This window comes from Mustela nivalis, assembly GCF_964662115.1.
Source record: "Mustela nivalis genome assembly, chromosome: 2".
Lineage (NCBI taxonomy): Eukaryota > Metazoa > Chordata > Mammalia > Carnivora > Mustelidae > Mustela > Mustela nivalis.
In genome coordinates this window covers 175,952,296-175,977,353 of record NC_139021.1, presented here as the reverse complement: position 1 = coordinate 175,977,353, position 25,058 = coordinate 175,952,296, and the positions used below count along the sequence as shown (strand labels likewise).

At 41.6% G+C, this 25,058-nt stretch overlaps 1 protein-coding gene across 3 annotated transcripts in view; it reads right to left on the bottom strand.

Annotated features, from left to right (window-relative positions):
- The window catches only part of INPP5F (inositol polyphosphate-5-phosphatase F), a 78,073-nt gene extending 53,685 nt beyond the window's left edge, over window positions 1-24,388 (bottom strand). For 2 of the 3 annotated variants that reach the window (XR_014308755.1, XM_082720283.1), the window contains exons 1-2: window positions 24,026-24,235; window positions 3,117-3,197 (exon numbers count right to left, since the gene is read on the bottom strand). Coding sequence is in view for 2 of the 3 variants with exons in the window: in XM_082720283.1 (XP_082576409.1) it covers window positions 3,117-3,197; window positions 24,026-24,122 (178 nt within the window). In the remaining variant the exon portion in view is untranslated. Of the gene's footprint in view, window positions 1-3,116; window positions 3,198-24,025 lie in introns of all 3 variants that reach the window. The other variant, XM_082720282.1, reaches the window with a different exon arrangement.
- Between the last annotated feature and the right edge of the window lie 670 nt (window positions 24,389-25,058).

The following is a 25,058-nucleotide window of genomic DNA, read 5'->3' as shown; positions in this document are numbered from 1 at the left end:
CCACCTTGGAAAAATGTCCAGGCATCCAGTATAAAAAGAGGACCCAAGGGGAGGCCTTGTGAGATGAGTTACATGGACAGAGACGTGCCAGACAAAGTCCCAGCTGACCTCACACAACAGAAGATAAAGGGCAAAAGAGCCTCTAGGTCAATCCACAGAATCGTGTAATATTACATGCTGTTGTTTTAAAGAATTCCTGGGGTCTTAGCAATAGACAAATGAAACCCATGTTAAGTAACCCCTCTATATCTCAAAGCTAATAAATAAAGTTTGGATTCACATCTCCTGACTGATTTCAGTGATTTATTCATTGTTCCAGGATGTGATTGAAACTGAAGAAAAATAACTCAAAAGTTTCATGAGCTTCATTTAAACAATAGAAAATGAGTTTTAGCTCAGAACACTCAGCTATGAAATTATCCTGTCAGCATATAAATGAATTAAAAATATATTTATGTAAATGTGGACAGGTAGGAGAGTGTTACTAAAATACTTAGCATGGTTATACAATGTCTAAATGCTTTTCTCCTCATACCAGAAGAATTACAAAACTACCAAAGACAATACAACAATGTTTATAGCAGTCTTATTTCCAGTAGCAAAAAATAAACCATCAAAAAATTACCCGCTGACAGGAGAAAGGACAAATGACGATATATTCGTACGAGGGTGAAAATAAAGAACTCGAGCTTCATACATCAACATGGATAAATCTCAAAAATATCAAGTTGAATGGAGGGGGACAGGGAAAACAAGTAGAAGAACACAACAGCTCAATATCATTTACGGAAAGTCCCTCAAATACAAACCTCGGCATCATATTACTTAGGAAAACATATGTAATTAAAGCACTAATGAAAATCAAGGGAATAAACACAAAAATAGTAAGTGCTCTTGAAGGGAAGAAAGCAGGACACACTTGGAGGAAGGCACAGTGAGGGATCTAAAGACATTAGTTACGTTGCATTTCTTAGTTTGGGTGGCAGGTATGTGTGTGTTTTACAACAACCTGTACTGTACATCTGTGGTAAATAGCTTTTTGTATCTATGAAATACTTCATAATAAAAGCAAACTTTAGGGACGCCTGGGTGGCTCAGTTGGTTGGACGACTGCCTTCGGCTCAGGTCATGATCCCGGAGTCCCGGGATCGAGTCCCGCATCGGTCTCCCAGCTCCATGGGGAGTCTGCTTCTCTCTCTGACCTTCTCCTCGCTCATGTTCTCTCTCACTGTCTTTCTCTCAAATAAATAAATAAAATCTTTAAAAAAAAAAAAAGCAAACTTTAAAAAATAACCAAAGAATCTAGCAAAGAAAAATTAGTCTCTGGCAATACATGCTTTATGACACACAGAAATCAACCTAGTTCCCAAATACACAACAATTTTATTTTAAAAGATGTTATTTTTAGGGACCTGGGTGACTCAGTAGGTTAAGTGTCTGCCTTTGGCTCAGATCGTGATCTCAGGGTCTTGGAATCGAGCCCCATGTAGGGCTCCTGCTCAGCGAGGAATTTGCTCGAGATTCTTTCTGTCCTCCTCTCTCTCTGCTCCTCCCCCTCCACTCGTGCCTACTCTTTCTCTCTCTCAAATAAATAAATAAAATCTTAATAAAAAAAAAAAGATTGGGACGCCTGGGTGGCTCAGTTGGTTAAGCAGCTGCCTTCAGCTCAGGTCATGATCCCAGCGTCCTGGGATCGAGTCCCATATCGGGCTCCTTGCTCGGCAGGGAGCCTGCTTCTCCCTCTGCCTCTGCCTGCCATTCTGTCTGCCTGTGCTCGCTCTCTCCCCCCCCCTCTCTGATAAATAAATAAAAAATCTAAAAAAAGAAAAAATAAATAAAATCTTTTTTTTTTTTTTAAGATTTTATTTGTCAGAGAGAGAGAGAGAGGGAGCGAGAGCGAGCACAGGCAGACAGAATGGCAGGCAGAGGCAGAGGGAGAAGCAGGCTCCCTGCCGAGCAAGGAGCCCGATGTGGGACTGGATCCCAGGACGCTGGGATCATGATCTGAGCTGAAGGCAGCTGCTTAACAACTGAGCCACCCAGGCGTCCCCCAAAAAATTTTATTTTTAAGTAATCTCTACATCCAACCTCAGGCTTGAACCCATAACCCTGAGATCAAGAGTCACATGCTCTACCCACTGAGCCAGTCTGGCGCCCCACAACAATTTTATTTTAGAAGAGTAAGAAAGGGAATACTATAGAGGTAGCTAGACTCTCAATTACACGATAATGGTAAAGTCATCTATAGTTCATAACTCATTAAAACTGATGCCAAAGGAAAAACAGATATTTAAATACAGTGTTAAAATATTTCAGTTAGGGGGCGCCTGCCTTCGGCCCAGGATCCTGGGATGGAGCCCTGCATCAGGCTCTCTGCTCAGCATGGAGCCTGCTTCCTCCTCTCTCTCCCTCTGCCTGCCTCTCTGCCTACTTGTGATCTCTACCTGTCAAATAAATAAATAAAATCTTTAAAAAAAAAAATATTTCAGTTGGTACTTTTCAGGACTTTTTGGAACCTACCTATATAATCTCTCTTTTCTCATCATCAAAATTCCCTCTGAACCTCAGACACAAGTGTCTGTCTTCTAAGCAAGGGCCTGATGAACAACCTAGACCCTTCACCATTTGCCTGCCCTCATGAGGGTACTTGGAAAGGGCTGCACTGCATGCCACGAGAACCACACACTTCCCTAGCCAGAGTTGACTGTATCCAGAACGGAGAGCTGACTCAAAGTTGGACAGTCGCGGTCTGCCATCTGCCTACCTCACCAGCCTTCTTCCTACCACCTTCTCCTTTGAAATCAGTGCAGTTGGTGTATCTGTCAGAGCACGTACCACAATTACCAAATTATTATATATTTATTTCAGTGATTACTTACTGATGTCTATCTTCCTAAACAAGGGTGAGGTCAGTTTTTTCTCACTGCTGTGTTCTACCAACTAGCATAATTCCTGACACACAGCAGGTATTGGATACTTATAACTACTTTGGGCAGACCTAAAATTAGGGCAAAAGAATCAAAGCCATAACAAAATCCACATTTATCTTCAAAGAAGAAAATGTCATAGGATGTGCCATTAAATTTAACAGATTGAAGAACTTTATGGAAACATACCTGAATGAAGTTGAATTTTCCCAATAACACCTTCTACCAATCCCAAACAAATGGGATTCCAGGCAAGGAGTAGATCAGTAGCTAAAAGAAAATAAGAAGCAATCATGAGAAAATATTCATCAGAAAACATATTAAAACAGTATCTCCGGCAGTCTATTTTAAATGATCAACATTGCCAAAGGGCAGTTATGAATATCCAGAACTGAATACATTACTATAAAGCAATTTGTGGAAAAGTATTAAATCCAAAGCCTGAATGAGGTTCTGCTCTGAGGACAATTACGGGGAGAGAAATGACAAGCCGACACGCTTCTCGGAGAGGAGGCAGTACTCGGGCGCCCTGCAGTGGAGGAAAGAGGCTGCTACACTGCAAGAGGGTGAATCAGGGGAGTCCTCCGCAGCCCCGTAGCCCAGAGCCAGTCCCAGATTCAAAGACAAGATTTGAGAAACAGCCAGAGAGAAGGCCACTTACTGGATAACACCCTGGAAAACGCCCTTTCCCAGAGAAACTTACACTAAAAAAAAAAAAAAAAAAAAAAATCCAGAAAGCCAGTGCTTTTTTACGTGATTTCTGTGGCAAAACCATTAAGAGCCACTGCCATTTCCTGAGAGCCTACTCTGTGCCAGGCATCCCAATGAGGGTTCCTCAGAACAGAACAGAATGCTCTGGGTGACTTTCCGCAATTCTCCCAAAGACGGCATATAACTGATACCATTCTAATCAACCAGGCAAGAGGCTCATTCATTACACTCAGTGGATGTAGGAGGACATCAGGGCTTAATTCTCTTGTAAAACCCAGGTTGCAAAAGGCTGTTATACACATGGAGATAAATGTAACACTAGTAGTAGCTCCATAGCTGGAAAAAACTATCAAGGACGAAAACAGTATTTCCCTTAGTAGAAAATTAAAATTACATTTTCATTATTACTATTTAAATTTTATTTTAGGGAAATTTATAATCAATCTGTAACTCATGGGGTAATTACAGACTTAATAATCCATAGTCTCCAAATTCATTTGAGTTTTGACTACTGTATCTTGAATGTCTTTGTTGTTAATGATACATTCAGTGGGAGGCAAATAAAGTTGACTTCTCTTTGGGCAGAACTGCAATTCAAAGCCAGGCCTACATGACTCATGGCCTGTGCTCTTAACCATTCGGCTACAGAACCCATACGTGGAACCAACCAATAAGACAATATTTACATCTTAAATAATATGCATTCATATTATAAAAGTCATACTGTATAACATTGGAAAAATATTTTATCACTCCCATCCTCCAGCCAGAAAACTTACTTTGCTACGGTTCAGGTCATATGCCTGTGTGCTACTGCATCACAAGACCGCAAATATAGCAATGTGTGCTCATTTTTTTCTTGTAACATTTCTTGAGTATTGTCTTATGTCTTTAAAATACTCTTCAAAATTTTAACTTCATGACTACGTAATTTTCCACTAAAGGAAGCACTTCCTTACTCTTGGGCATTTAAGCAATTTCCAGTTTTCCCCCATTATTAAAAAATACACAGGGCGCCTGGGTGGCTCAGTAAGTTAAAGCCTCTGCCTACGGCTCAGGTTGTGATCCCAGGGTCCTGGAATCGGGTCCACACGGACTTGCTGCTCAGGAGGGGACCTGCCTCTCCCCTCTCTCATTTCTCTCTCTGCCTACTTGTGATCTCTGCCTGTCAAATAAATAAAATCTTTAAAAAAAAAACTGTGATGGGGTGTCTGGGTGGTATAGTCAGTTAAGTGGCCAACGCTCAGTTTTGGCTGGGGTAATGACTTCGGGATCACGAGATCCAGCCCCGTGTAGAGCTCTGCCCTCAGCGTGGAGTCTGCTTAAGAATCTCTCTCTCAAAGGGGAGTCCGTTTATGCTGTTAGTGGGAATGTAAACTGGTATAGCCACTCTGGAAAACAGTATGGAGGTTCCTCAAAAAGTTAAAAATAGAACAACCCTGTGACCCAGCAACTGTACTTCTAGGTATTTATCCAAAAGATAGAAAAATAGTGATTCAAAGGGGGCGCCTGTACCTCAATGTTTATAACAGCAATGTCCACCACAGCCAAACTATGGAAAGAGCCCTGATGTCCACTGACAGATGAATGGATAAAGATGATGTGGGAGATATATATATATATATATATATATATATATATATATATATATGAATATATATATAGGACTATTACTTAGCCAATAAAAAGAATGAAGTCTTAACCATTTGCAACCATGCAGATGGAACTAGATGTCATCATGTTAAGCAAAATAAGTCAGAAAAAGGCACCATATTTCACTCATATGTGGAATTCAAGAAACAAAACATGAACATAGGGGAAAGGAAGCAAAAATAAGATAAAAACAGAGAGGGAAATAAACCATAAAAAACTCTTAACTACAGGAAACAAATTGAAGGTTGCTGGAGGGGAGGAGGTTGGGGGAAGGGGTAACTGGCTGACGGGCATTAAAGAGGGCATTTGATTTCAAGAGCACTGGGTGTTATATGCAACTGATGAATCACTAAATTCCACCCCGAAACTATTAATATACTATATGTCAACTAAATTGAACTTAAATTAAAAAAATTTTTTTAAAAAAACACTCTCTTTCTGCCCCTCCCCACACATACTTGCTCCCACTAAGATAAATACATCTTCAGGGAACCCTCTTACACTGTTTTTGGGAATGCAAGCTGATGCAGCCACTCTGGAAAACAGTACTGAGCTTCCTCAAAAAGTTGAAAACAGAGCTACCCTATGACCCAGTAATTGCACTACTGGATATTTACCCTAAAGATACAAATGTAGTGATCCAAAGGGTACCTGCACCTGAATGTTTATAGCAGCAATGTCCACAATAGCCAAACTATGGAGAGAACCTAGATGTCCAACAACACATGAATGGATAAAGAAGATGTGATATATATATACAGTGAAATACTATGTAGCCATCAAAAGAAATCTTGCCATTTGCAACGACGTGGATGGAACTAGAGGGTATTATGCTGAGTGAAGTAAGTCAATCATCATATAGGAAAGACAATCATCATATTACCTCTCTGATATGAGGAATTTGAGAGGCAGGGCGGTAGGGAGAGAAAAAATGAAACAAGATGGGACTGGGGAGGGAGACAAACCATAATAGACTCTGAATCCCAGGAAAGAAACTGAGGGTTGCTGTGGTATGGGAGGGGAGGGATAGGGTGGCTGGATTATGGATACTGGGGAGGGTATGTGCTATGGTGAGTGCTGTGAATTGTTAAGACTGATGATTCACAGACCTGTATCCCTGGGGCAAATAATACATTATATGTTAATAAAAAAAAGATAAATCTTTTTAAAAATACTAATAAATAATGGACATCCTGCAAATATTTTATTGCCTCTGTAATTAAGAGCTCTCGGACAGATTCCTGGGAATGAAATTAGTAGGTGAAAACATAAGAAAATTTAAAGCTTTCAGACATTACCAAATTGCTTTCCACAGGGTTACACCAACTTAGACTTCTGCCAGAAACAGGAAAATGCTTGTTTTAAAGTACTCTTGCCACCATTTAGATTTCTTTATAAATTGTTCTCCTTTGTTGGTATCCATTGCCTAAAATGATGTTTATTTTCTTTTCATTGCAGGTAAAATTTAACAATTACACAATTGGCTACTTATGCTTCTTCTTCTAGGATTTTCTCACTCATATCTTCTATCGCATCCTGTATGTTCTTTATTGATTTGAACCCCTTTCTATTAAAGATGTCGACTCTGACGTGTCTGCCCCTATTTTCAATTTTTAATTCCTGTACCACTCCTTTTTCCATTACCTTTACACTTAAAAAGTTATTCTTGGGGCACCTGCCTGGCTCAGTGGGTTAAGCCTCTGCCTTCGGCTCAGGTCATGATCTCAGGGTCCTGGGATCAAGCCCTGCATCAGGCTCCCTGCTCAGGGAGCCTGCTTCCCCCTCTCTCTCTGCCTGCCTATCTGTTGACTTGTGATCGCTCTCTGTTGTCAAATAAATAAATAAAATCTTTAAAAAAAAAATTCTCTCTCAAAAAAAAGTTCTTTACCCAGTATTAAGTATTTATTAATTTTACTTCCTTGTTAACTTTTAAAAGTCTAGCTACTCTACTGGAATTCATCTTGGTGTATAGACTAAAATACCCTGATTTCTCTTCAAACAACGTGCCAGAATCTCCTTCTCAGGCAGGCCAAGTCTCAACATCTACCAACACAGATACCCCTCTAAGGAAATCGCTCCAACTACCCATAACCCTGTACCCTGAGCTCAGAAGAACAGACTACAGTTGGAGGACTCTACCCTTTGGGTACCAAATGAGCCCAGAAACATGGAAGAGGAAGACAACGTCAGAGGTAAAGCATCCAAGAACAGTTACACATAATTGGAACTTTAGGCAGAAGAAAAGCAGCAAGAAAAATAGTGCAGAGGAAAGTGCAAAGTCTGTTCTCAACTTTGTCCCTTCAGTGGTGAAACACTTAGCAAGTACCTGCCAGGAAGCAGGCGCTGTACCGGGCTAAGAAGATATAAAAATAAAGGAGCAAGCTGCCTGGAACAGAAGACCAGTGACTGCAGTGGAGATGTGGATTGATAAGATCGGAAAAAGTAAACTGAGGCCAATTACGAAGATGTGAATAAAAAACTAATGAGCATGTGCTTCCTGGAGGCCAGCACAGGCAGATAATGGCATAAATAAAACAAGACTGCAGCCATAGACTGGCTGACAGTATTGACAGGAGGTAGAGCCTCAGAGGAGGGAAAGGAACAGCAGGCCTGAAACGACCTGGAGCTACATAGCCCAGGGGAGTGGGGTGGGCAGTAAGTGAGGAATGCGTAGGAAATTAACATGAACCACCAAACAGGCAGCCAGGGAAGGACAGGAAGGGAATAAGTAGAATAAAAAATGCCACTGAAATATCTCTTCTCTCCAGAGTGGGAGAAGGAACAGAAGGGACAGAGTATACAGCAGCTGAAAGAGAATGTGGGTGAGAGCCTCCTAAATCAGTATTCTTTCCCATCTTTGGCAATTGGGGTCAGGGGAATACATCAGCCATTCAAAAAATTAAAAACTTTAAAAATAAAAGCTAGGGGTGCCTGGGTGGCTCAGTGTAAAGCCTCTGCCTTCAGCTCAGGTCATGATCCCAGGGTCCTGGGATCGAGCCCCGCATCCAGCTCTCCGCTTAGCAGGGAGCCTGCCTGCTTCCTCCCTTCTCTCTCTGCCTACCTCTCTGCCTACTTGTGATCTATCAAACAAATAAATAAAATCTTTAAAAAAATTTTTTTAAAAGTAAAAAATAAATAAAAACTAGAAAGAAACTATAAAGACGACCAAGTCCTGTCCTCTAATGACTAAAAAGAATAGTCACAGATAATCTTTGAGGTCCAGAGATAGCCAGTTGAACCCATTAAGACTGAGTTCCTGGGGTTGCCTGCATGGCTCAGTCAGTTAAGCTTCTGCCGTGGGCCAGGTCATGATTCCAGGGTCCTGGGATCCCGGCCCACGTCAGGCTCTCTGCTGAGCAGGGAGCCTGGTTATCCCTCTCCCTGCTTGTACTCTCTCTCTCTGTCAAATAAATAAATAAAATCTTAAAAAAAAAAAAAAAAAAAAGGAAAAAAGACCGTGTTCCTAATAGGATGATCAAGGAGAAATATGAAGCAGAAGAGATATTCAAGGAGGAAAACAGAAGATGATGAAGTCAAAAGTACAGGTGTAAAAGCTGCCATCAGAAAGAAATGACACTACCTTTTTCCAGGTCGGGAAGGTGAAAGGCTAAATATAGCAATGGAAAAGCAGCAAAGAAAAAGATCAGATGGCCTTGACTCAGTAAAAACGGGAGTCGAAGTCCTCTTTCCTTTGCGGGGAGGTAGGACTGAGGGGGACCGAGAGGGGCACCAGAGGCTTGGTATGGTGAGGGAAATCCAGAAAGTCAATTTTAAAAAGGTCTATGTGTGCTTGGAAACTTGGTGTTTTCAAGAAAAAAAGGGTCAATCCATTAGCAGGTCATGAAATCTATTTTGTATAACAAGATCAGCATTAACATCAATGAAACAGAATAGAACAGAAAACTGGAAAACTGCACCAGGTAAAAAGAAACGTTCCGTGAAATTTTCTTGCTTCCAGGTCCATATTTCACCAGGACATGATTTAAAAAGTACTCCTTATTAAGCATCTCAATCATCTGAACATGCTATTTAAATTTGGGGCTCATTATTTCAACTTTGTTGATTATTTTGAACAACACTTGTATGTATACTTGCTAATATTTTCGACTACTTAACTTTAAAGTTTTTGAGAGAGGGCTTATTTTTCTTTTTTACTCTCACACCTTGTATATATTTTCCCATTTCTCCTTCTTAATTTTTGCTAGAGGTTTTGAGACTGCATTGTTAGGCACATACACATTCAGGATTAATATACCTTTCTGGAGAACTGCTGTTTCCTAGGATGTAATAACTGCTTTTAAATAGTGCTCTGTGTCCCGAATTCAAGTTTGTCTAACATTAATACCATGAAACAAATACAGTAGGCATTAGAAAAGGACAAATAAGAACATTGCTAATCCAAATGTATCGCTTCTACTCCCCAGAGCCTTAGGCACAAAGTCCAAATTCCTTGGAAAAGTCTGCATGGGCTGGTCCTGTCCACTCTCCTACTGCGTTCCCCCACCCCCAGCATCCTGGCCTTCTTACAACCATCCAGAAGTGTGAACACGCTGAGTCTGGAATGCTGCTCCCCACCCACTTCTGCCTGCTTTTCATTCCAGACTCAGAACAAGAGTCACCGGTGTGCCCTGATCTATTCCCCACTCCACCCACCCAGTAGAATTCATCAGGCAGTCTTTTGTGGCCCTCTTGAACCTTGCCCGTATTTCCATCATGGCACCTTATTCTGGTTTCTAATTACTGGCATCTAATTATTGACTTCCCTAGCTCCCTGACTGAACAGAAAGTTCATCAAGACCTAGTCTCATTGAGCCTAGTACATGGTACACAGCAGGTTCCAAAATGCTGAATGGACAAATGAAGGTATGGCATGGAAATGGAGAGGGAAGTTGAGGTCAGGTAATTAACACTATGTGATTCGGTCACTTGGTCTATTTCAGATAAAGACATCAGGGCTGGCTGTGCCCAGTGTGACAAAGACTTGTCAAAATCAGAACACCATTTCCCACTTAGTGCAGGATTCTTTTTAATGTACCTTTATCACCATAAGTTTCCCTACAAAACGCACTGGAGTGTAACACCCTCGTTTCACAATTGTACAGGGCTTTCAGCTCAACAACATCATTTCAGTTGCACAAGCCAGAACCTGGGAGACTTCCAAAATGCTTTTCTTCCTCCCCAAGTCCTACTGATCTTCTCAATATCTGATGAATGTCTCACTTCTCTCCAACCCCACTGCCACTACCCTTGTCCAGGCCAAGACCTCCCCCATTCAGATCGTTCAAAACGCTCTGGTCAACCCTACATCTGGCAGGCTGCTCAACACATAACAGGCATGCAAATATTTACTGAATGCACGGAGAACTGCAGACAGTTTGGTCCTGTGGTGTGGAGAGCGAGCTGTAAGGAGGAGGCTGCAGAACTACACAGGGACCACTTGGGGGGACAATAGAGAGTAAAAACGCAGGAGCTTTTCCATCCAGATGAGGCAGATTTGCATAGGAGACAGAATGTGAGGACCAAGAGACGAGACAGTCTGGGGATGTGGGCACAATGAGGGTGCCGCCTGCTCTCTGTGGCCCAGGTGAAGACTGTCAGCTCCACGGTAGTCCCGGAACTCCTCTCAGCAACAGCTCCTCTGCTGTAAGTGGAAATACCGTCTAACTTGCAGAGTTGTAATAAGCATCAAATGAGAGAATTATGCAAGTGCCCAACACAACGTCTGGCACATAAACACTCAATAACCTTTAGCTCAAGTTGGGAAATCTGTATGTGTTTAGAATTTCAGGTTTCTACCACTCAAATATCTCCAAGATTTTTATTTCAAGGGTCTTACATATGGATTTTGTTAAAGAGAACAGAAGAAAAAAAAAAAAAAAACTTCAATATGTTTTTACTTATTAAATCTTACGGCAGGATCATAAATCCTGAAAGCCCTTTCAGAGTAATAGATGTTTTATGAAACTATCTCAACGCCTAGATATGCCCCAGAATCCTGTTCCCTTAAATCATGAAACACAGACCTATAGCTCTGATGCACCTCCCAACTAGGCATCTGGTCTCGGTCCCAGTAACCCATCTGGGTCCAAATGGCAAAACTGAGCACGAGAGCCAGCTTTCTCCCTCCCTGTGATCCTCCACACACAGGAGAGAGGGAGACTCTAGAAGAGGTAAAATCTAAAAGGTGGTAAAAATATACTTAGAGAAAAGACACGAATATTATACATGTGAAAATAAGTACTGGGTCCTAAATCATGAGAAACCACAGAAAAATATAAACAGAATGTATAACTTTTAGTCAGCAACAGAAAGACACCTGATGAAAATTTAAGTTCTCCAATGGAAGACAAAGAAAGGTGTAGGAAAAAGAAAAAACAACAACAGAAACCTCCCACATATATACAATAAATGGAAAACATAAATAAAAGGTAGAAATAACTCCTAATATATTAATGATTATAATAAATGTACAGTTTCAATTAACCACTTAAAGGAGAGACTTAAGTCTCAACTTTTCAGTTTATTTAATTCTATGCCTGTTTTACTTGCCACTGGTAGCAGATACTCACTTAATAGTTATTGAACCAAATGAATGAATAATTAAGTAAAAGTAAACATGAAAGATTGAAATGGAAAATGGATTTTCTCCTACCAACTGCTTATCTTCAATGACATTTAATAAGACTAACATCTCATTTTTACTGTTTTTAAAGGAAGCCCCAAAAGATCAGTCTTTTCCAATATGGTGCTTTTAATACTAAAAGCATTTATCTTTCAATAAATACAATAAATAGTGCAGTTGTAATTTCTCACAATGGAAGACTTATCTGAAAATTCGAGGACACTTTAAATTATCTTAAAAGGGTTAGCAGGGGCACATAGCTTCCCTGGCCCATGTAAAGACAAGACAAGACAACAGAGGAAGTCCTCAACAGGCAATGGAACTGGCAGGCCTAGGAAGTGGTGTTGTCTAAACTGCTGGGACTCTGCTGCCTGGTACAGCACCTCGCACACAGTTTGCCTCAAAATGTATATACCTTTTTAACCTGTTACTCTTCACCAAGGAAATAAGAAGTGGCCTTAGCAGAGTCTGTGGGTACACAGGACACACGCAGCTATTAGTCTGAGCATATGTGGCAACGACACTAAGTAACAGACACCTTGTCACCAATGTTAATGTCTACTCTGGAAGCAGAAGGCAATGGCATTGCAGACAGCGTGACCAGTGGGCTTCTCCCATCCTTCCACAGAGAGCAGCCGTGTAATGGATCTGCTCCAACCAACATACTGCTTCCTCATCTTTCCTTCAAAAAGTACAGTCCCATGTGTCATGCGAATTTGAAAGAGAAACATTTGAAATTTGCAAATAGGTTTTAAAATTTAGGAATTTCAAATTTATCTGGTAGAGTTGCTTACAAATTACTAAAGTACAGCACTTTAGAAATAATGTCAAATTTAAATTAGTGAAATAATTAAAGTAACATATACCCAAAGACATTTGGGTATTTGGTCATAGCTCAATTGTTTGACCCATTAGGGCAACATTTCCACGCTTATTTCAGACCCATTGGGCAGTAGATGGCTTCTATTTTCACATGCCCTCTTCTTCCTGGTACACAGAAAACAAGTGATTAAATACGGTGTGCCTGCAGAGCCTGTGAGTCATCCATTCCAAGAGCCCAGAGTGACTGGCACTCCCTCAGCCCAAGATAAGCCTGGGTCTCACACATCTACAGAAGTTAATAGGTAGTTTCACTTGTATCTTTAAGAAAAAAAAAAGGTGCTAGGGTATGCATAAATAATCAGACCAAGTTTCATTTCCTGCTAAAGACAAAGGATATTATTGCTCTGAAAAGACAATCACCAACACCAAATTCAAACAGATGACGACAAGGGTTCTAACATGAGGAACTGAAAGTTCCCAATCTTAGCTCATGCTTCAGTTCTCAAAATTTAATGAAGAAAGGAAAACATGTTAGGGAATAATTTGACTCAAGTGCTATCTTATCATTGCAAAGTTTGATATATATTTTTTTGAACTCTCTAACGGTAATTATTTTCCAGCATTCAGCAAGCTAAAGAGCTACCCAGTTTAGAAGTTCCAGCAGCTGGTGATTTCGTGGGGTGAGCTCCAACTCAATGGTTGCTGATGATCCTGGCTTCTCAGGATCATCATCTGGGAGCTTTAGAAAATGCGGATGCCTGGGCCCCAACCCTTCAGAGAGTCTGAGCCAGCTGGTTAGGGTGGGACCCTGGCACAGGTATTTTGTTAATCTCCCCCAGGTGATTCTAATGTACCAGCAGATTGAGAATTACTGGTCTAAGGGATTGTGGGTTATTGGGTGGAACCTGCATTAGTAATTTTATCCTATCAGTTTGATTCTAGATGATGCCTGCGCCCGGAAACACTCCCATGAAATAAAGTACTAGGAACTGCATGAAGATCACATAACATAGTTAGTTGGCTTAAAAGCTGATCTAAACTAGTATAAAGAAATATTTCAAAAAAATAACCTTAAGAATATTTAAAAGATGAGACACTACTTAGGAAAGGGATCTTAAGAATTTCTAGACTTTTCTATTAAGATGGGGATCTAATTATGGTACAGTAACAGAGCCACAAAGTTTTGACTATGATCATAAAGGATATCAGAAATGGCTTTTTAAACTCTACAATAATCAATCTAAAAATTGTTATGATTCTCTGACATGCAAAGTCCCAACTGTCAAATCTCATGAAAAGGCCAATGCAACTCAAAAAAGAACAGAGGACAGTAAAATAAAAAAGACTTTTGTGAAAGGTCAGACAATGTAATCAGGTTCTGGGAGGACCTGCTGAAAATGGAAACGTACAAAATTATGGAAGGTATGGACTTCACAGGGCATTCCGAATATTGCATAGGAGACACATGTTAAAAGACGTGGCTTGAGAATAAATGAAGGCAAGTACAGCTTAAATTACGACTTTCCAAACTCATTACCTTAAGAAGCTGACAATATAGTCAGTTCAAATAAGGATTAGATAAAATCCTCAAATAATAAACTCTTAATGCATTACCCAAGGGATGGGATATACCCCACACCTTCTGTGTTCCCCCAAACTGTTGTTTGATGTATCTTTCAGAAATAGGATCCTGAAAGCTAAATCAAAGCTAACAATTGGTATTTCCTTTCCTCATTTTAGAGCTTTCAACCAAGATGCATAAAATTAACACTTCAATAATTAAATAGATGCAACCTTTCTCCCAGCTGGTGTTCAAATAATTTCCTAGCCTTTCCCAAAACTCTATTCAAAACTCTTACTCTCTTCCATCGAGGATGGCTTGTATTGTTTATTCTGCCACCATACATCCCCAACGAAAAGCTCGGCCTTCAAATCCATATCAGGTCTAGAATTTGCCCTTTTAATAGGCCTCAAATGAAGATGCTTCTAGATCAAACACAGTGCCCTGTGAGTGGGAGGTAAGGGGGAGAGCCTGTAAGATTTCACTCTGGCCATTAGGCACTACTCATTCTCATAAACCCTTTTTTTCTTTCTTTGAGTACCCAATTAGGATGAAGTCATTATGCATACAAAGAGTATTGTCTGCCAAGAAAAAAAAAAGTCCTTAAAAGTCTACCAGTATATACAGCTATTTTTCCAGGGCTTTCCACTATTACAGACAGAAGCAACCCTATTATTTAGAGCTGGAAGAAACTTCACAGAATTAGGAAGAAAAACAGATTTTCACTACCTTGAAAAAAAGACAACACTTAATCCTCAAATTTTAATATCCAACACAAGCCTCCCAACAGAACTGGGCCTTAAGCTCTGTCACAGCATCTGTCACTCTAGAACCCTGTGTAGGTCTCTCCCCGACTGGACCATGGCCTCAGCTACAAGGTACAGTGTTCTAGCCACCTTTTTCTTTGGCACAATGCCCAGCAGACAGGTCCTCAATAAGTGTTTAAAGAATAAATAAATGACTTCACAGAATTTGAGACTGTGTAGAATTTGGAAGGAGAAAGAAACAGAACACAAAATTACAGGGGGGAAACGAGGTGGCTTCTTTGTGAAAAGGGAGTTCAGGTGGTCCCCCGCCCCTTGATGGTCTGACTTTTTGACTTTACAATGGTGCAGAAGCAATATTCATGCAGTAGAAACTATATTTTGAATTTAAAATTTTTTTTCCTGGGATACTGTTATGCCAATATCATATGCTCACAATGCAGGGCAGCCCCGGCTACCTGTAGCTCCCAGTCAGCCATGCGATCCCAAGGGTAAACAGCCCACACACTGAACACCCATTCTATAGCCATACAACCATTCTGTTTTCACTTTCAGTGCAGTATTCAATAAATTACAGGCGACGGTCAACACCTGACTATAAAATAGGCTTTGCATTAGATGATTTTGCCCAACTGTAGGCTAACTAAAGTGTTCTGAGCACATTCAAGGCAGGCTAGGCTAAGCTATGTGTGGGAGGTTAGGGGTATTCAATGCCCTTTTGACTTACGATATTTTCAACTTACAATGGGTTATCAGGATGCAACTCCATCATAAGTCAAGGGAGATGTACAGTGGAAAGAGCTAAAGGGGAACAAATGAAAGAGCTGCTAGAAATGAATCCTGGAGTCAGGAAACACAGCAGCCCAGGAGGAAGAGTAGCAAACTATGACTCTGCTCAACAACTTCTGTACCCTGAGGGTGCAGGAGGTCTATGTGCCTGAAGTAGAGAGAAGAATGTATACACCTGGCATAAAAACAATGCATAATGATATTCAGGAGCATTAGTGATAGTATACTGCAAACTACTAAAACTAAAAGCATTAAGGCAGGGTTTTAAATTTCCCAATTATTTCAGATCTTCTGACTTTTTCAAATTGTATATATTGACCACTGCACAAACTGTGAAATTTGAAGTTCAATGTAAGTGAAAAGTTGTTTCAAAAAAAAAAAAGATTCATAAAGAAAATGTACTTTTAAATATCCCACTATCAAGTTACAGAAATTCATGATTCTGAAATAAAATGAATCAACTTAAAAGAAAAAACAAGGAACACAGACCTAAAATCAACCTGTATTTCATTCAACCACCCTTACCAAAGAAAGCAGGCAGGAGTGGATGCTTTTTTTGTGAATGAGAGCAGTTTCTGTAAGGGTCTCACAGCAACGGGAAAATGAGTCATCCTAACAGAGCATGGGATTTAATTAAGATCCTACCAGTATGTGTTGTGATAGTACTATAATGCTAAATGTTCGGTGTTTATCATCAATTCTAAAATACTACTTAATATTATCAATAGCTACTGATAATTTTTAACATGTATTATTTCTCTATTTTGTTAAATATACTCCAAATGTTCTTCTAAGCTCAATATGGTCAGTTAATACATAATGATTATAACTTAGACTAGCTAACAAGTAATTATTTGTTAGAAGGCTCTAGGACATTGCCGTTACTTCTCAGGGCTTGTGTTTGCAAGACTAAATTTTTAAAACACTTGAACAGAAATAGACCAGTTTACAGCTTATTCATACAAAAATAGTAATATAGCTTACAAAGATCTAACACGTTTAAATCCCCACGAAACCACACCAAACCACCCAACCAACAGCAAAACTAGTCTGATCTTCCAATAGTCTAGTATCTATCTGCAAATATGTCACCTAATTTTGTTATAAATTCAGCAACAAGTGAATTTTTTGTTTTGTTTTGCATAAGGGCCAGTTCAAGAAAAATAAAAATGTCTTTGTATCCCATTTTATTCAAAACAAGAAGAGATTTATTGAATCCCAGACTTAAAAGTTAGATTTCCCCCCTTTATGAGTAAAATGACAACAAGAATGGGTTTTGGTTTTTTGGGTTGTTTGTTTGTTTGTTTTGATTGGCAAGAGAGGCAGTGTTCTGGTCTTCTACTCTTATACTCTCGGTTTAATCCTCCCAATAGAACCTTTGCTGCTGAAGATATGCAAGGTCGACCAGGGACTAGAATCATTTCAATTCATTCAATATGATTTATACAGAAGACCTGCTATGGGCCAGGTGCTAGGGAAATGGGGGTACATCCATCCTGCCTTTTCTTTACTGGGGCTGAGGTAGGCAGTTAGGACAAGGGGAGTCATACTTCTGGGCATCTGGGAGCTGCATGAATGCATCCAAATTTCTGAAACACCAAGCTGTCAGGACTCCCTGGTTTCTGGCACCTAAATGCTCTTGCCTACAAGGCCTCAACACTGCCTCTTCTCTGACTCCAGCCTTTGGCAAGTCCTGGCATCTGCTGGCTCAGACCTGAGAACATAAGCATCTAGGAACCAGTGATTCTACAAAGGTTCTAGTCCGCTTTAAAGGTGGTTTTCCTGGAGACCTCTCTCTTCCACTCCCTCTCTGCTTTATGTGCTCTGCAAGGATGCCTGTGAAATTGGATCTGGGACTCTTGACAGACTGCGAAAGGCTTCAGGTTGCTCATCACTGGCTGAACTAGTTCCCAGTCAGTACATATCAATGTTTCTGCTCCAAGATCTACCCTGTATCTATTCCCTTCCCAAACTGCAGATGATCTGAAAACTTAAAACTGACCATAACTTGGAAAAAGCACTTGGCAATCTATTCTATAATAATATTCTCTGCAACTACATAAACTAATTTAGCAACAAGAAGTCAGGGCAGGGGTAGGGCCCAAGAATCAACCCGTAGTCCCATTATCGTCCTTTCATTCCATATAGATCCTTTCTCAATATGCATGCTTTGACATTTGAGGCTTTTTTATTTTCTCCATACACTGCCCTATAATGATTATGATAGCTAAAGATATATTTCAGGTATTACCCATAAAAATATAAATCCTGTAACTGTAGTCAAGAAAGTAGAAAGGTTTGTAAAACACTTTTGTCATTATTGAGGAAAATTTGGCTTTGGAGTCATATACTAGGTTAGAAGCTTCATCCTCTTACTCTGTGAATCTGGACACGTTACCTGTTTGTGCCTCAGCTTCCTCACTTAGAAAATCAGGATAACAAAACTTTCTTCTTGATGTTTATTGTGGGGAAGAAATGATATAGAACCTATCAAGGGCTCAGAACAGTATCTGATTCAGAAAAATGCTCAATACATAAATACTGTTTTTATAATATTTAATACAGTATCTGATTCAGAAAAATGCTCAATACATAAATACTCAATACTGTTGCTATTACTACTATTAAACTCGGTTGACAAAGTAGACAACAAAATATGCATAAAAACTTCCCCAAATCTGTACTACTTGATTGCAAATGTCATCATTCACTTTAGACTATTTTTTTGAAGCTAAAGAAGTGGGGGGTTACTTTAGAAAGAGGGTTCTTTTCTACTTTGCATGCATCAATGTTCATAAAAATAAATGTAAAATCGACCTAACTACTAGCCTATTAGAAATATAAAATATAATATATAAAATATGGGAGAAAAGTGGTTTGGGGTATAAAACTGCTAAGCGATTTAAAAGAAGACCAAAAACATCAGGAGAAAAACCTAGTTATTCAACCAAATGGTTAAAAAGATTTTTACAATAGATTTAATAATCAATTTTTTTAAAAAAGTTTTTACTTATTTATTCCAGAGAGAGAGTGAGTGCAAGCACACACCTATGCACACTAGCAGGGGGAAGAGCAGAGGAAAAGGGACAAGCAGACTCCTCAGTTGAGCGCAGGATTTGATCCCATAATCCCAAGATCATGAAATGAAGTCACTGGGCTGAAATCAAGAATGAGTCACTCAACAGAGCCACCCAGGCGCCCAAATAATCAATTTTTAAATTAAAATACCCTACAGCACCTGGGCTCAGGTAACCATCTCAGGGTCCTGGGATCAGGCTCCTTGCTCAGCAGGGAGTCTGCTTCTCCCTCTGCCCCTCACCCGGCTCATGCTCTCACACACTCTTTCTCTCTCTCAAATAAGTAAATAAAATCTTTAAAAATAAATTAAAATGCCCTATTATGTTGGCATGGTAATTTGTGAATTTTTAGAAAACATGATTTTTTTTTAAAGATGAAGTTCAGGTGGCTCAGTTGGTTAAGTGTCTGCCTTCAGCTCAGGTTATGATCCCAGGGTTCTGGGATCGAGTCTCACATCAGGCTCCCAGCTCAGTGGGGAGCCTGCTTCTCCCTCTGCCTGCTGCTCTCCCTGCTTGTGCTCAATTGCTCTTTTGCTCTCTGACAAATAAATAAATAGAATCTTCAAAAAAAAATTAAAAGATAAAGTTCAAAATCATTTTTTTCCAAAGTAAATACCAAATGACACTGAAAACTCTAAATAAACTGAATCTAGTTTCATATGATTCTTCAAAAGAGATAAAAGTTCTATGTGGATTTTAATTCCATAACTATAATTTCTCATTCAAAATAAGTTAACTTCATATGACATACTAAAAATAATTTTCACACACACACACACACAAATCTCTAAGAAGAACAGGAACACTTTTTAAGGTTTCTGTGAATTCTAACTGAGAGCTACTATCCCCTCCAAAAAAATGTTCTCTGGTATTCATCATTTAGAGTACCATATCTATAAATATAGTTTACATGCTTATGAATGTTATGTATATGACAGATGCTTTGCCATCTTTTTATGGTCAGTCTCAGAATAGAAAGAAGCAATACTCAGCAGGAAATTACATAACACCATCATATCAGACAGAGCCACAAGGACTTAGTGGAAGCAATTTTAAGACTAAAGTGATAAGACTATATCACCCTTCCTATATCACCCTTCCCCAATAGTAGACTGTACTATAGTCCTTTTTAAGTCTTTAAATTATAATCTTTATTCTCAGATAGTAAAACACCACTCTTAGGAGATCACTGAATATTCACACAGAGCTTTATCATTTTTCCTAGTAGAAAATAAAACAATCTCTGGTAGTCATTACCCTGCAAAAGACATAAGCATCCACCAAAAAGCAGTTGCTGGATATGAATGCAGACTCCTCACTACCCTTAAGAAACTGGAAAGACCAGGAAAAAAAATAACAGTACTCAAGAGTTTAGCTAGAAGAAAAAATTGAAAAAATTTAAATAATGTCAAAGATGAAAATAAGGAATATTACCACAAAGACTTAAAAAAAAAAAAAAAAGGTGATGCTAAATCAGAGAAAAAAAACACAAGTGGAAATTCACTTTCCTCATATTTACTTCCTCACCCAGCTGCACAGAGATTTTCTGCCCCAATTAGAAGATATTCTAAAACAGGGCCTAAAATTAATATTAAGCATAACACAACATCATATTTTTATGGCAATGATATTACGGAGAAAAAAACTTGCACTTTACCTCAGCTCAACCAAAAAGACCTTCCTCGTCCTAATTAAAGTCCAGATTCCAAGATGAGTAAGTACGGTTCCTACCTTGGGGAATGCATTGTCCACTAGGGAAGAAGCAAGTAAACTATTTTCATATGATGATGCATTGTGGACTATAAGAGAAGTGTGCACTAGGCATAAAAAGCACCTGGAAACACGATAAAAATGACCAATAATTCTACCCCAGGAACGTGGGCTACGGTGAGCACAGTATCTGAGCTGTGCCTAACAAATTAGGCAGGCAAAGGAGCTGAAAGCATTCCAGGCTCAGGAAATGATCATTTTAACTTTAAATATCAATAGTGATTCTTCTGATGTCTCTAGGAAAAATTAAAGTACTGTTTCAGGTTGTTCAATAGCCACAAACAAAAACCACTACGCCCACAGGCTTTTTTGGTTTTATATAATATATAATACTGCCCTTTGGAAAAGAAAAGGACTTGGTCAGTAATCTATTCAGTTAAATAGCCAATAGGAAGCAATGAGATTTTAAATGCTGTCATTACAAACAACAGCAAAACTGTCCATGAAAGCAGAGGGAAAAGATCTAATAAAATGAAAACAATATTAAATGATCCTATAGAAAGAGATCTGAAAAGCACTTATCCAATTAAAATACCATTATTAATAGCCATTCTTTAAAAAGGATCTTGAGCACTGCATAGGAAAAACTATTTGGTGAAGTTTAATGCATGGGATCCCTTACTCACTGGGTACCCTTGAATACCTAAAGATCAAAACAGACTGGTACTTCAGAAACATAATGGCCTCTTCCTTCCTCTAGATTTTTGTTCTACTTCTCTCTGTGGTCTCCTATATCCTCAGAAGTGATATAAACTTAACTGCAAAGACTACAGACATTTTATTCTAAAAAAATTTTTTTAAATTTGCCTTTTGATATGGACTTCAGATATATATATACAGTAATACAAATCACATGGCTTACTCCAAAAATCTAGGCCCAGATTACCCTGTGAATATTCCTTAAAGGCTTAATCCTGTGACTCATCTCAGTTTCTTTAGCTCAGAAGTATGGGTCTCAGTAGCCTTCCACTGAAAGCTGCTAGCCAGCATCCAAGAAGAGTTGACTTACTTCACTTGAGGGGAGTAATTTATCCCAAAGCAACCATTAGGACTGGAGAGCCTCCTGGTACAAGAAACAAACACAAACCAAAGAAAATGACAAATAATTCACTTAAAACCCCTCCTATTCTGAGGACTCCTGTGACCTTATCTCTTTGCATGTAATCAACTAGCTTGGTTCACCTCTGTCCATCTTAGAGGCTAAGAGAAAGGAGACTGGCCCTAGAAATGGAAATAAAGCCAAGGCTTCTCTATTTATATATGTCTTAACTGCCCAAATTCACAGGTGACCACCTAGAGAGATCCTATTCCTTTACAAAATACATTAATTCTGGTCCTCCAAGATGGACACTGAACAAACACTGAACAAATTGGTATTGGTTTTTGTTTTATTTATTTATTTATTTATTTATTTGACAGACAGATCACAAGTAGGCAGAGAGGAAGGCAGAGAGAGAGGAAGGGAAGCAGGTTCCACACTGAGCAGATGTGGGGCTCGATCCCAGCACCCTGGGATCATGACCTGAGCTGACGGCAGAGGCTTTAACCCACTGAGCCACCTAGGCACCCCGGGGTGGTTTTGGTTTTTTGTTCTTGTTGTTGGTATTGTTTTAAAAAACATTTCTGTGATGTACAAGGACTCAAAAGCCCAACCCTCATTTTATAGTTGAGGAAATGAGGCACAGAAAAGTGTTCTGTCCAATGAACTGGAGATGATCTCAAGTTCCGTACAGCTGTAATCGTCAAGCCCTAAGAGTCTAAAGAGTTGGCTCATTGGCAGCCTCGAGAATTTTGCAATCTACCTTTCCTCAAGGAACATTTGAAGCCTTACCCCAACCTGGGAGGGGGGCGGGGAAGGCGGTGCCAGGCAAATGGTCAAATCAGGAAAAACAGAGAAGAGAATGACTGGAGACTGGTCACAATTATCCTATCTACAACGACTCTGGTCCCAAAATCATCAGGAACGTTCTCTGGGTGTAATCATTTCTCTTCCATTCTGAATAGAGGAATTAAAATGTAATAGCTAGGAAATACACCCAGAGCCTTGGGAAGAATAACAAGTTTTCCTTCACCGCTCTCACAGATCAAGTAGGTCTTCTTAGGAAAGCTGGAGAACCTGCCAGAAAGTGTTCTGGAGGCTCTCTCTCTGTGAGCTCAGGCAAGTTACCCGTTTCACACCTGCCTTCTCACCTGAAAAAGAGGATGCCACCACTTGCTTCTGTAAGGCTGTTGTGGGGACTGGGAATTATACATTAAGGGAAAAGGTCCCTGGAAACCATCTTATACACAGTAACAGCTGTGATAAGCAATGCTCATTTGGACTTTCTCTCCTTTTTTAATTCAGACCATGTAATCCTTGTCTACATCACACACAAGAATTACACATAAATTTTAAATGTTCTGGCTATTTCTTTAGAACTCCATTCTCGCACTTCTAAAGTGAAAGCTCTCTGAGGTGATTAGGAAAAGGCAACCTCAAAAGGGGAGGTGCTACCCAGTCTCCCCCACAAAGGAAGCCGCCTCCTGGACCCTTGTCCGCTCTCTGAGGGCAGGCGCTGCGGTCTGACTCACCGCTGTCAACTAATTTTCCTCACACAGACTAATCCGGGCAGACCTAGGCATCTCCTACCAGCTTACGCGACACCCAGACACGGCCCCTCGATCCATGCTGTATGACAATACTGAGTCATACGAAAGTATTAAAAGTTCAACATTACAACGCAGTTCAGTTGTAATACTAAAGTCAAAGAAAAGGAGCTTTAAAATCGGGTGCCTGTGAGGTCACCAGAACGAAGTCACCCCTCTAACAAGAAGGGACCAGAAACACACAGATGTCAACAGGGAGTGACCCTCCCGCAGGACGTTCCACTGAACCAGCGCGATCGTTTCTGGCCAAGATCGGAACAGGATTCGAACCCAGAACTTGTCTCAAAGGACGTGCCAGAGCCGCTCCGGAGTGGAAGAGGCCTTTAAGGCCAGGCGCCCCTCGCCCGAACTTTCCGGCTCGGCTCCGGTCCGCTCTCCCGGGCAGCAGAGCGGATCTCAACGCGGAGGCGCGCTCGGAGGAACGAGGGTCGCCGGCCCTTTGTCCCCCGCGGAGCGGCAGAGGCGAGACAGGCGCTCCCTCCCGTCAGGAAATAATGACAGCTCGAGCGCCTCGGCTCGCGCCCGCCCCGCCCCACCCCGCCCCGGGTGCCTGGGCCGCAGGCGGCGCCCGCCCGCCCGTCTGCCCGCGCCGAGGGGCGGCCGCGCCCCCTCCTCGCCCCCCGCCCCGCCCGGCTCCGCCGCGCCGGGCCCGGCCCAGGGCCACCCCGCGCCGCCAGCCTCACCGGGTCGGAGCTGGAGGCCGCCGTCGCGGCGGCTGCACCACAGCGCGCGCTCGCCCTGCTGCAGGATGTAGTGGTCCTTGGCTTGGAAGAGCTCCATGCCGGCCCCGGGCTCCGAGGGAGGAGGCGGCGGCGGCCAGGCGCACCCCTGTCTCCGCGGCCCCCGGCCCCGGCCCCGGCGGCGGCGGCGGCTGCCCGCGGGGGGCCCTCGGGGGGTCCTAGTCGGCCGGGGCCGCCGGAGCCCGCGCCTCAAGGAACAGCGACTGAGGGAGCGCCCCAGCGGCCAGGCCCGCGGGAGGAGAACGCGCACCGGCGGCGGTGGCGGCGGCGGCAGCGGCAGCGGCCTTAGAGGCCTCTCCCCCAGCTCCGCCCCTTGCCCGGCTCCGCCCCTGGCACAGCTCCAGGCCCCACCCCCTTCGGTGGCTCCGCCCCGGGTTCGACCAGGCTCCTCCCCCTCCCTGTCGCCTCCGCGCGCCTCTTTCTCCTTTCGGTGCCCCTTTCCGCCGTTTCCCGCCGCCCTCCAGCTTCTCCCGGGTTTCTCCTCCTGGCTCCTCCCCCAGGCTCTTCCTCCCTGCTCTCCTCCTCCCCCAGCCCTGCTTCGGCTCTCCTAGGCCCCGCCCTTGGTGGGCCCGCCTTCCCTCCCGAGGCGAGGGCGGGCTTGGCTGAGTCAGGGGCCGGCCGTCCTCACGCAGTGTAACTTCTCGAGCGGAAGCTCTCTCTTGGGATCTTCCCTCCCATACCAGCGGGTTATTAACTACTTTCACCAGCCCTGAGGAAAGCCCCGTCGACTCCTTATATCCAGCCTGAAACCTCCTCCTCCCGGGGCCTGAGTTGCCCTCAGAGACCCAGGCCAGGAGAGCCGGGAAATGCAACCCAACACGCTGGTTCCAGGGTCTAGCCCCAGCCAGGCTCTCCTCTGAGCAGGGCAGTCCTCTGTGTCGATATTTACTCTTAGAACCTTGTGACTTTTGACAACAGCAGGTATTCAACAAATACACATCCAGGAGCATGTAACAGTGAGAAACACACAAGTATT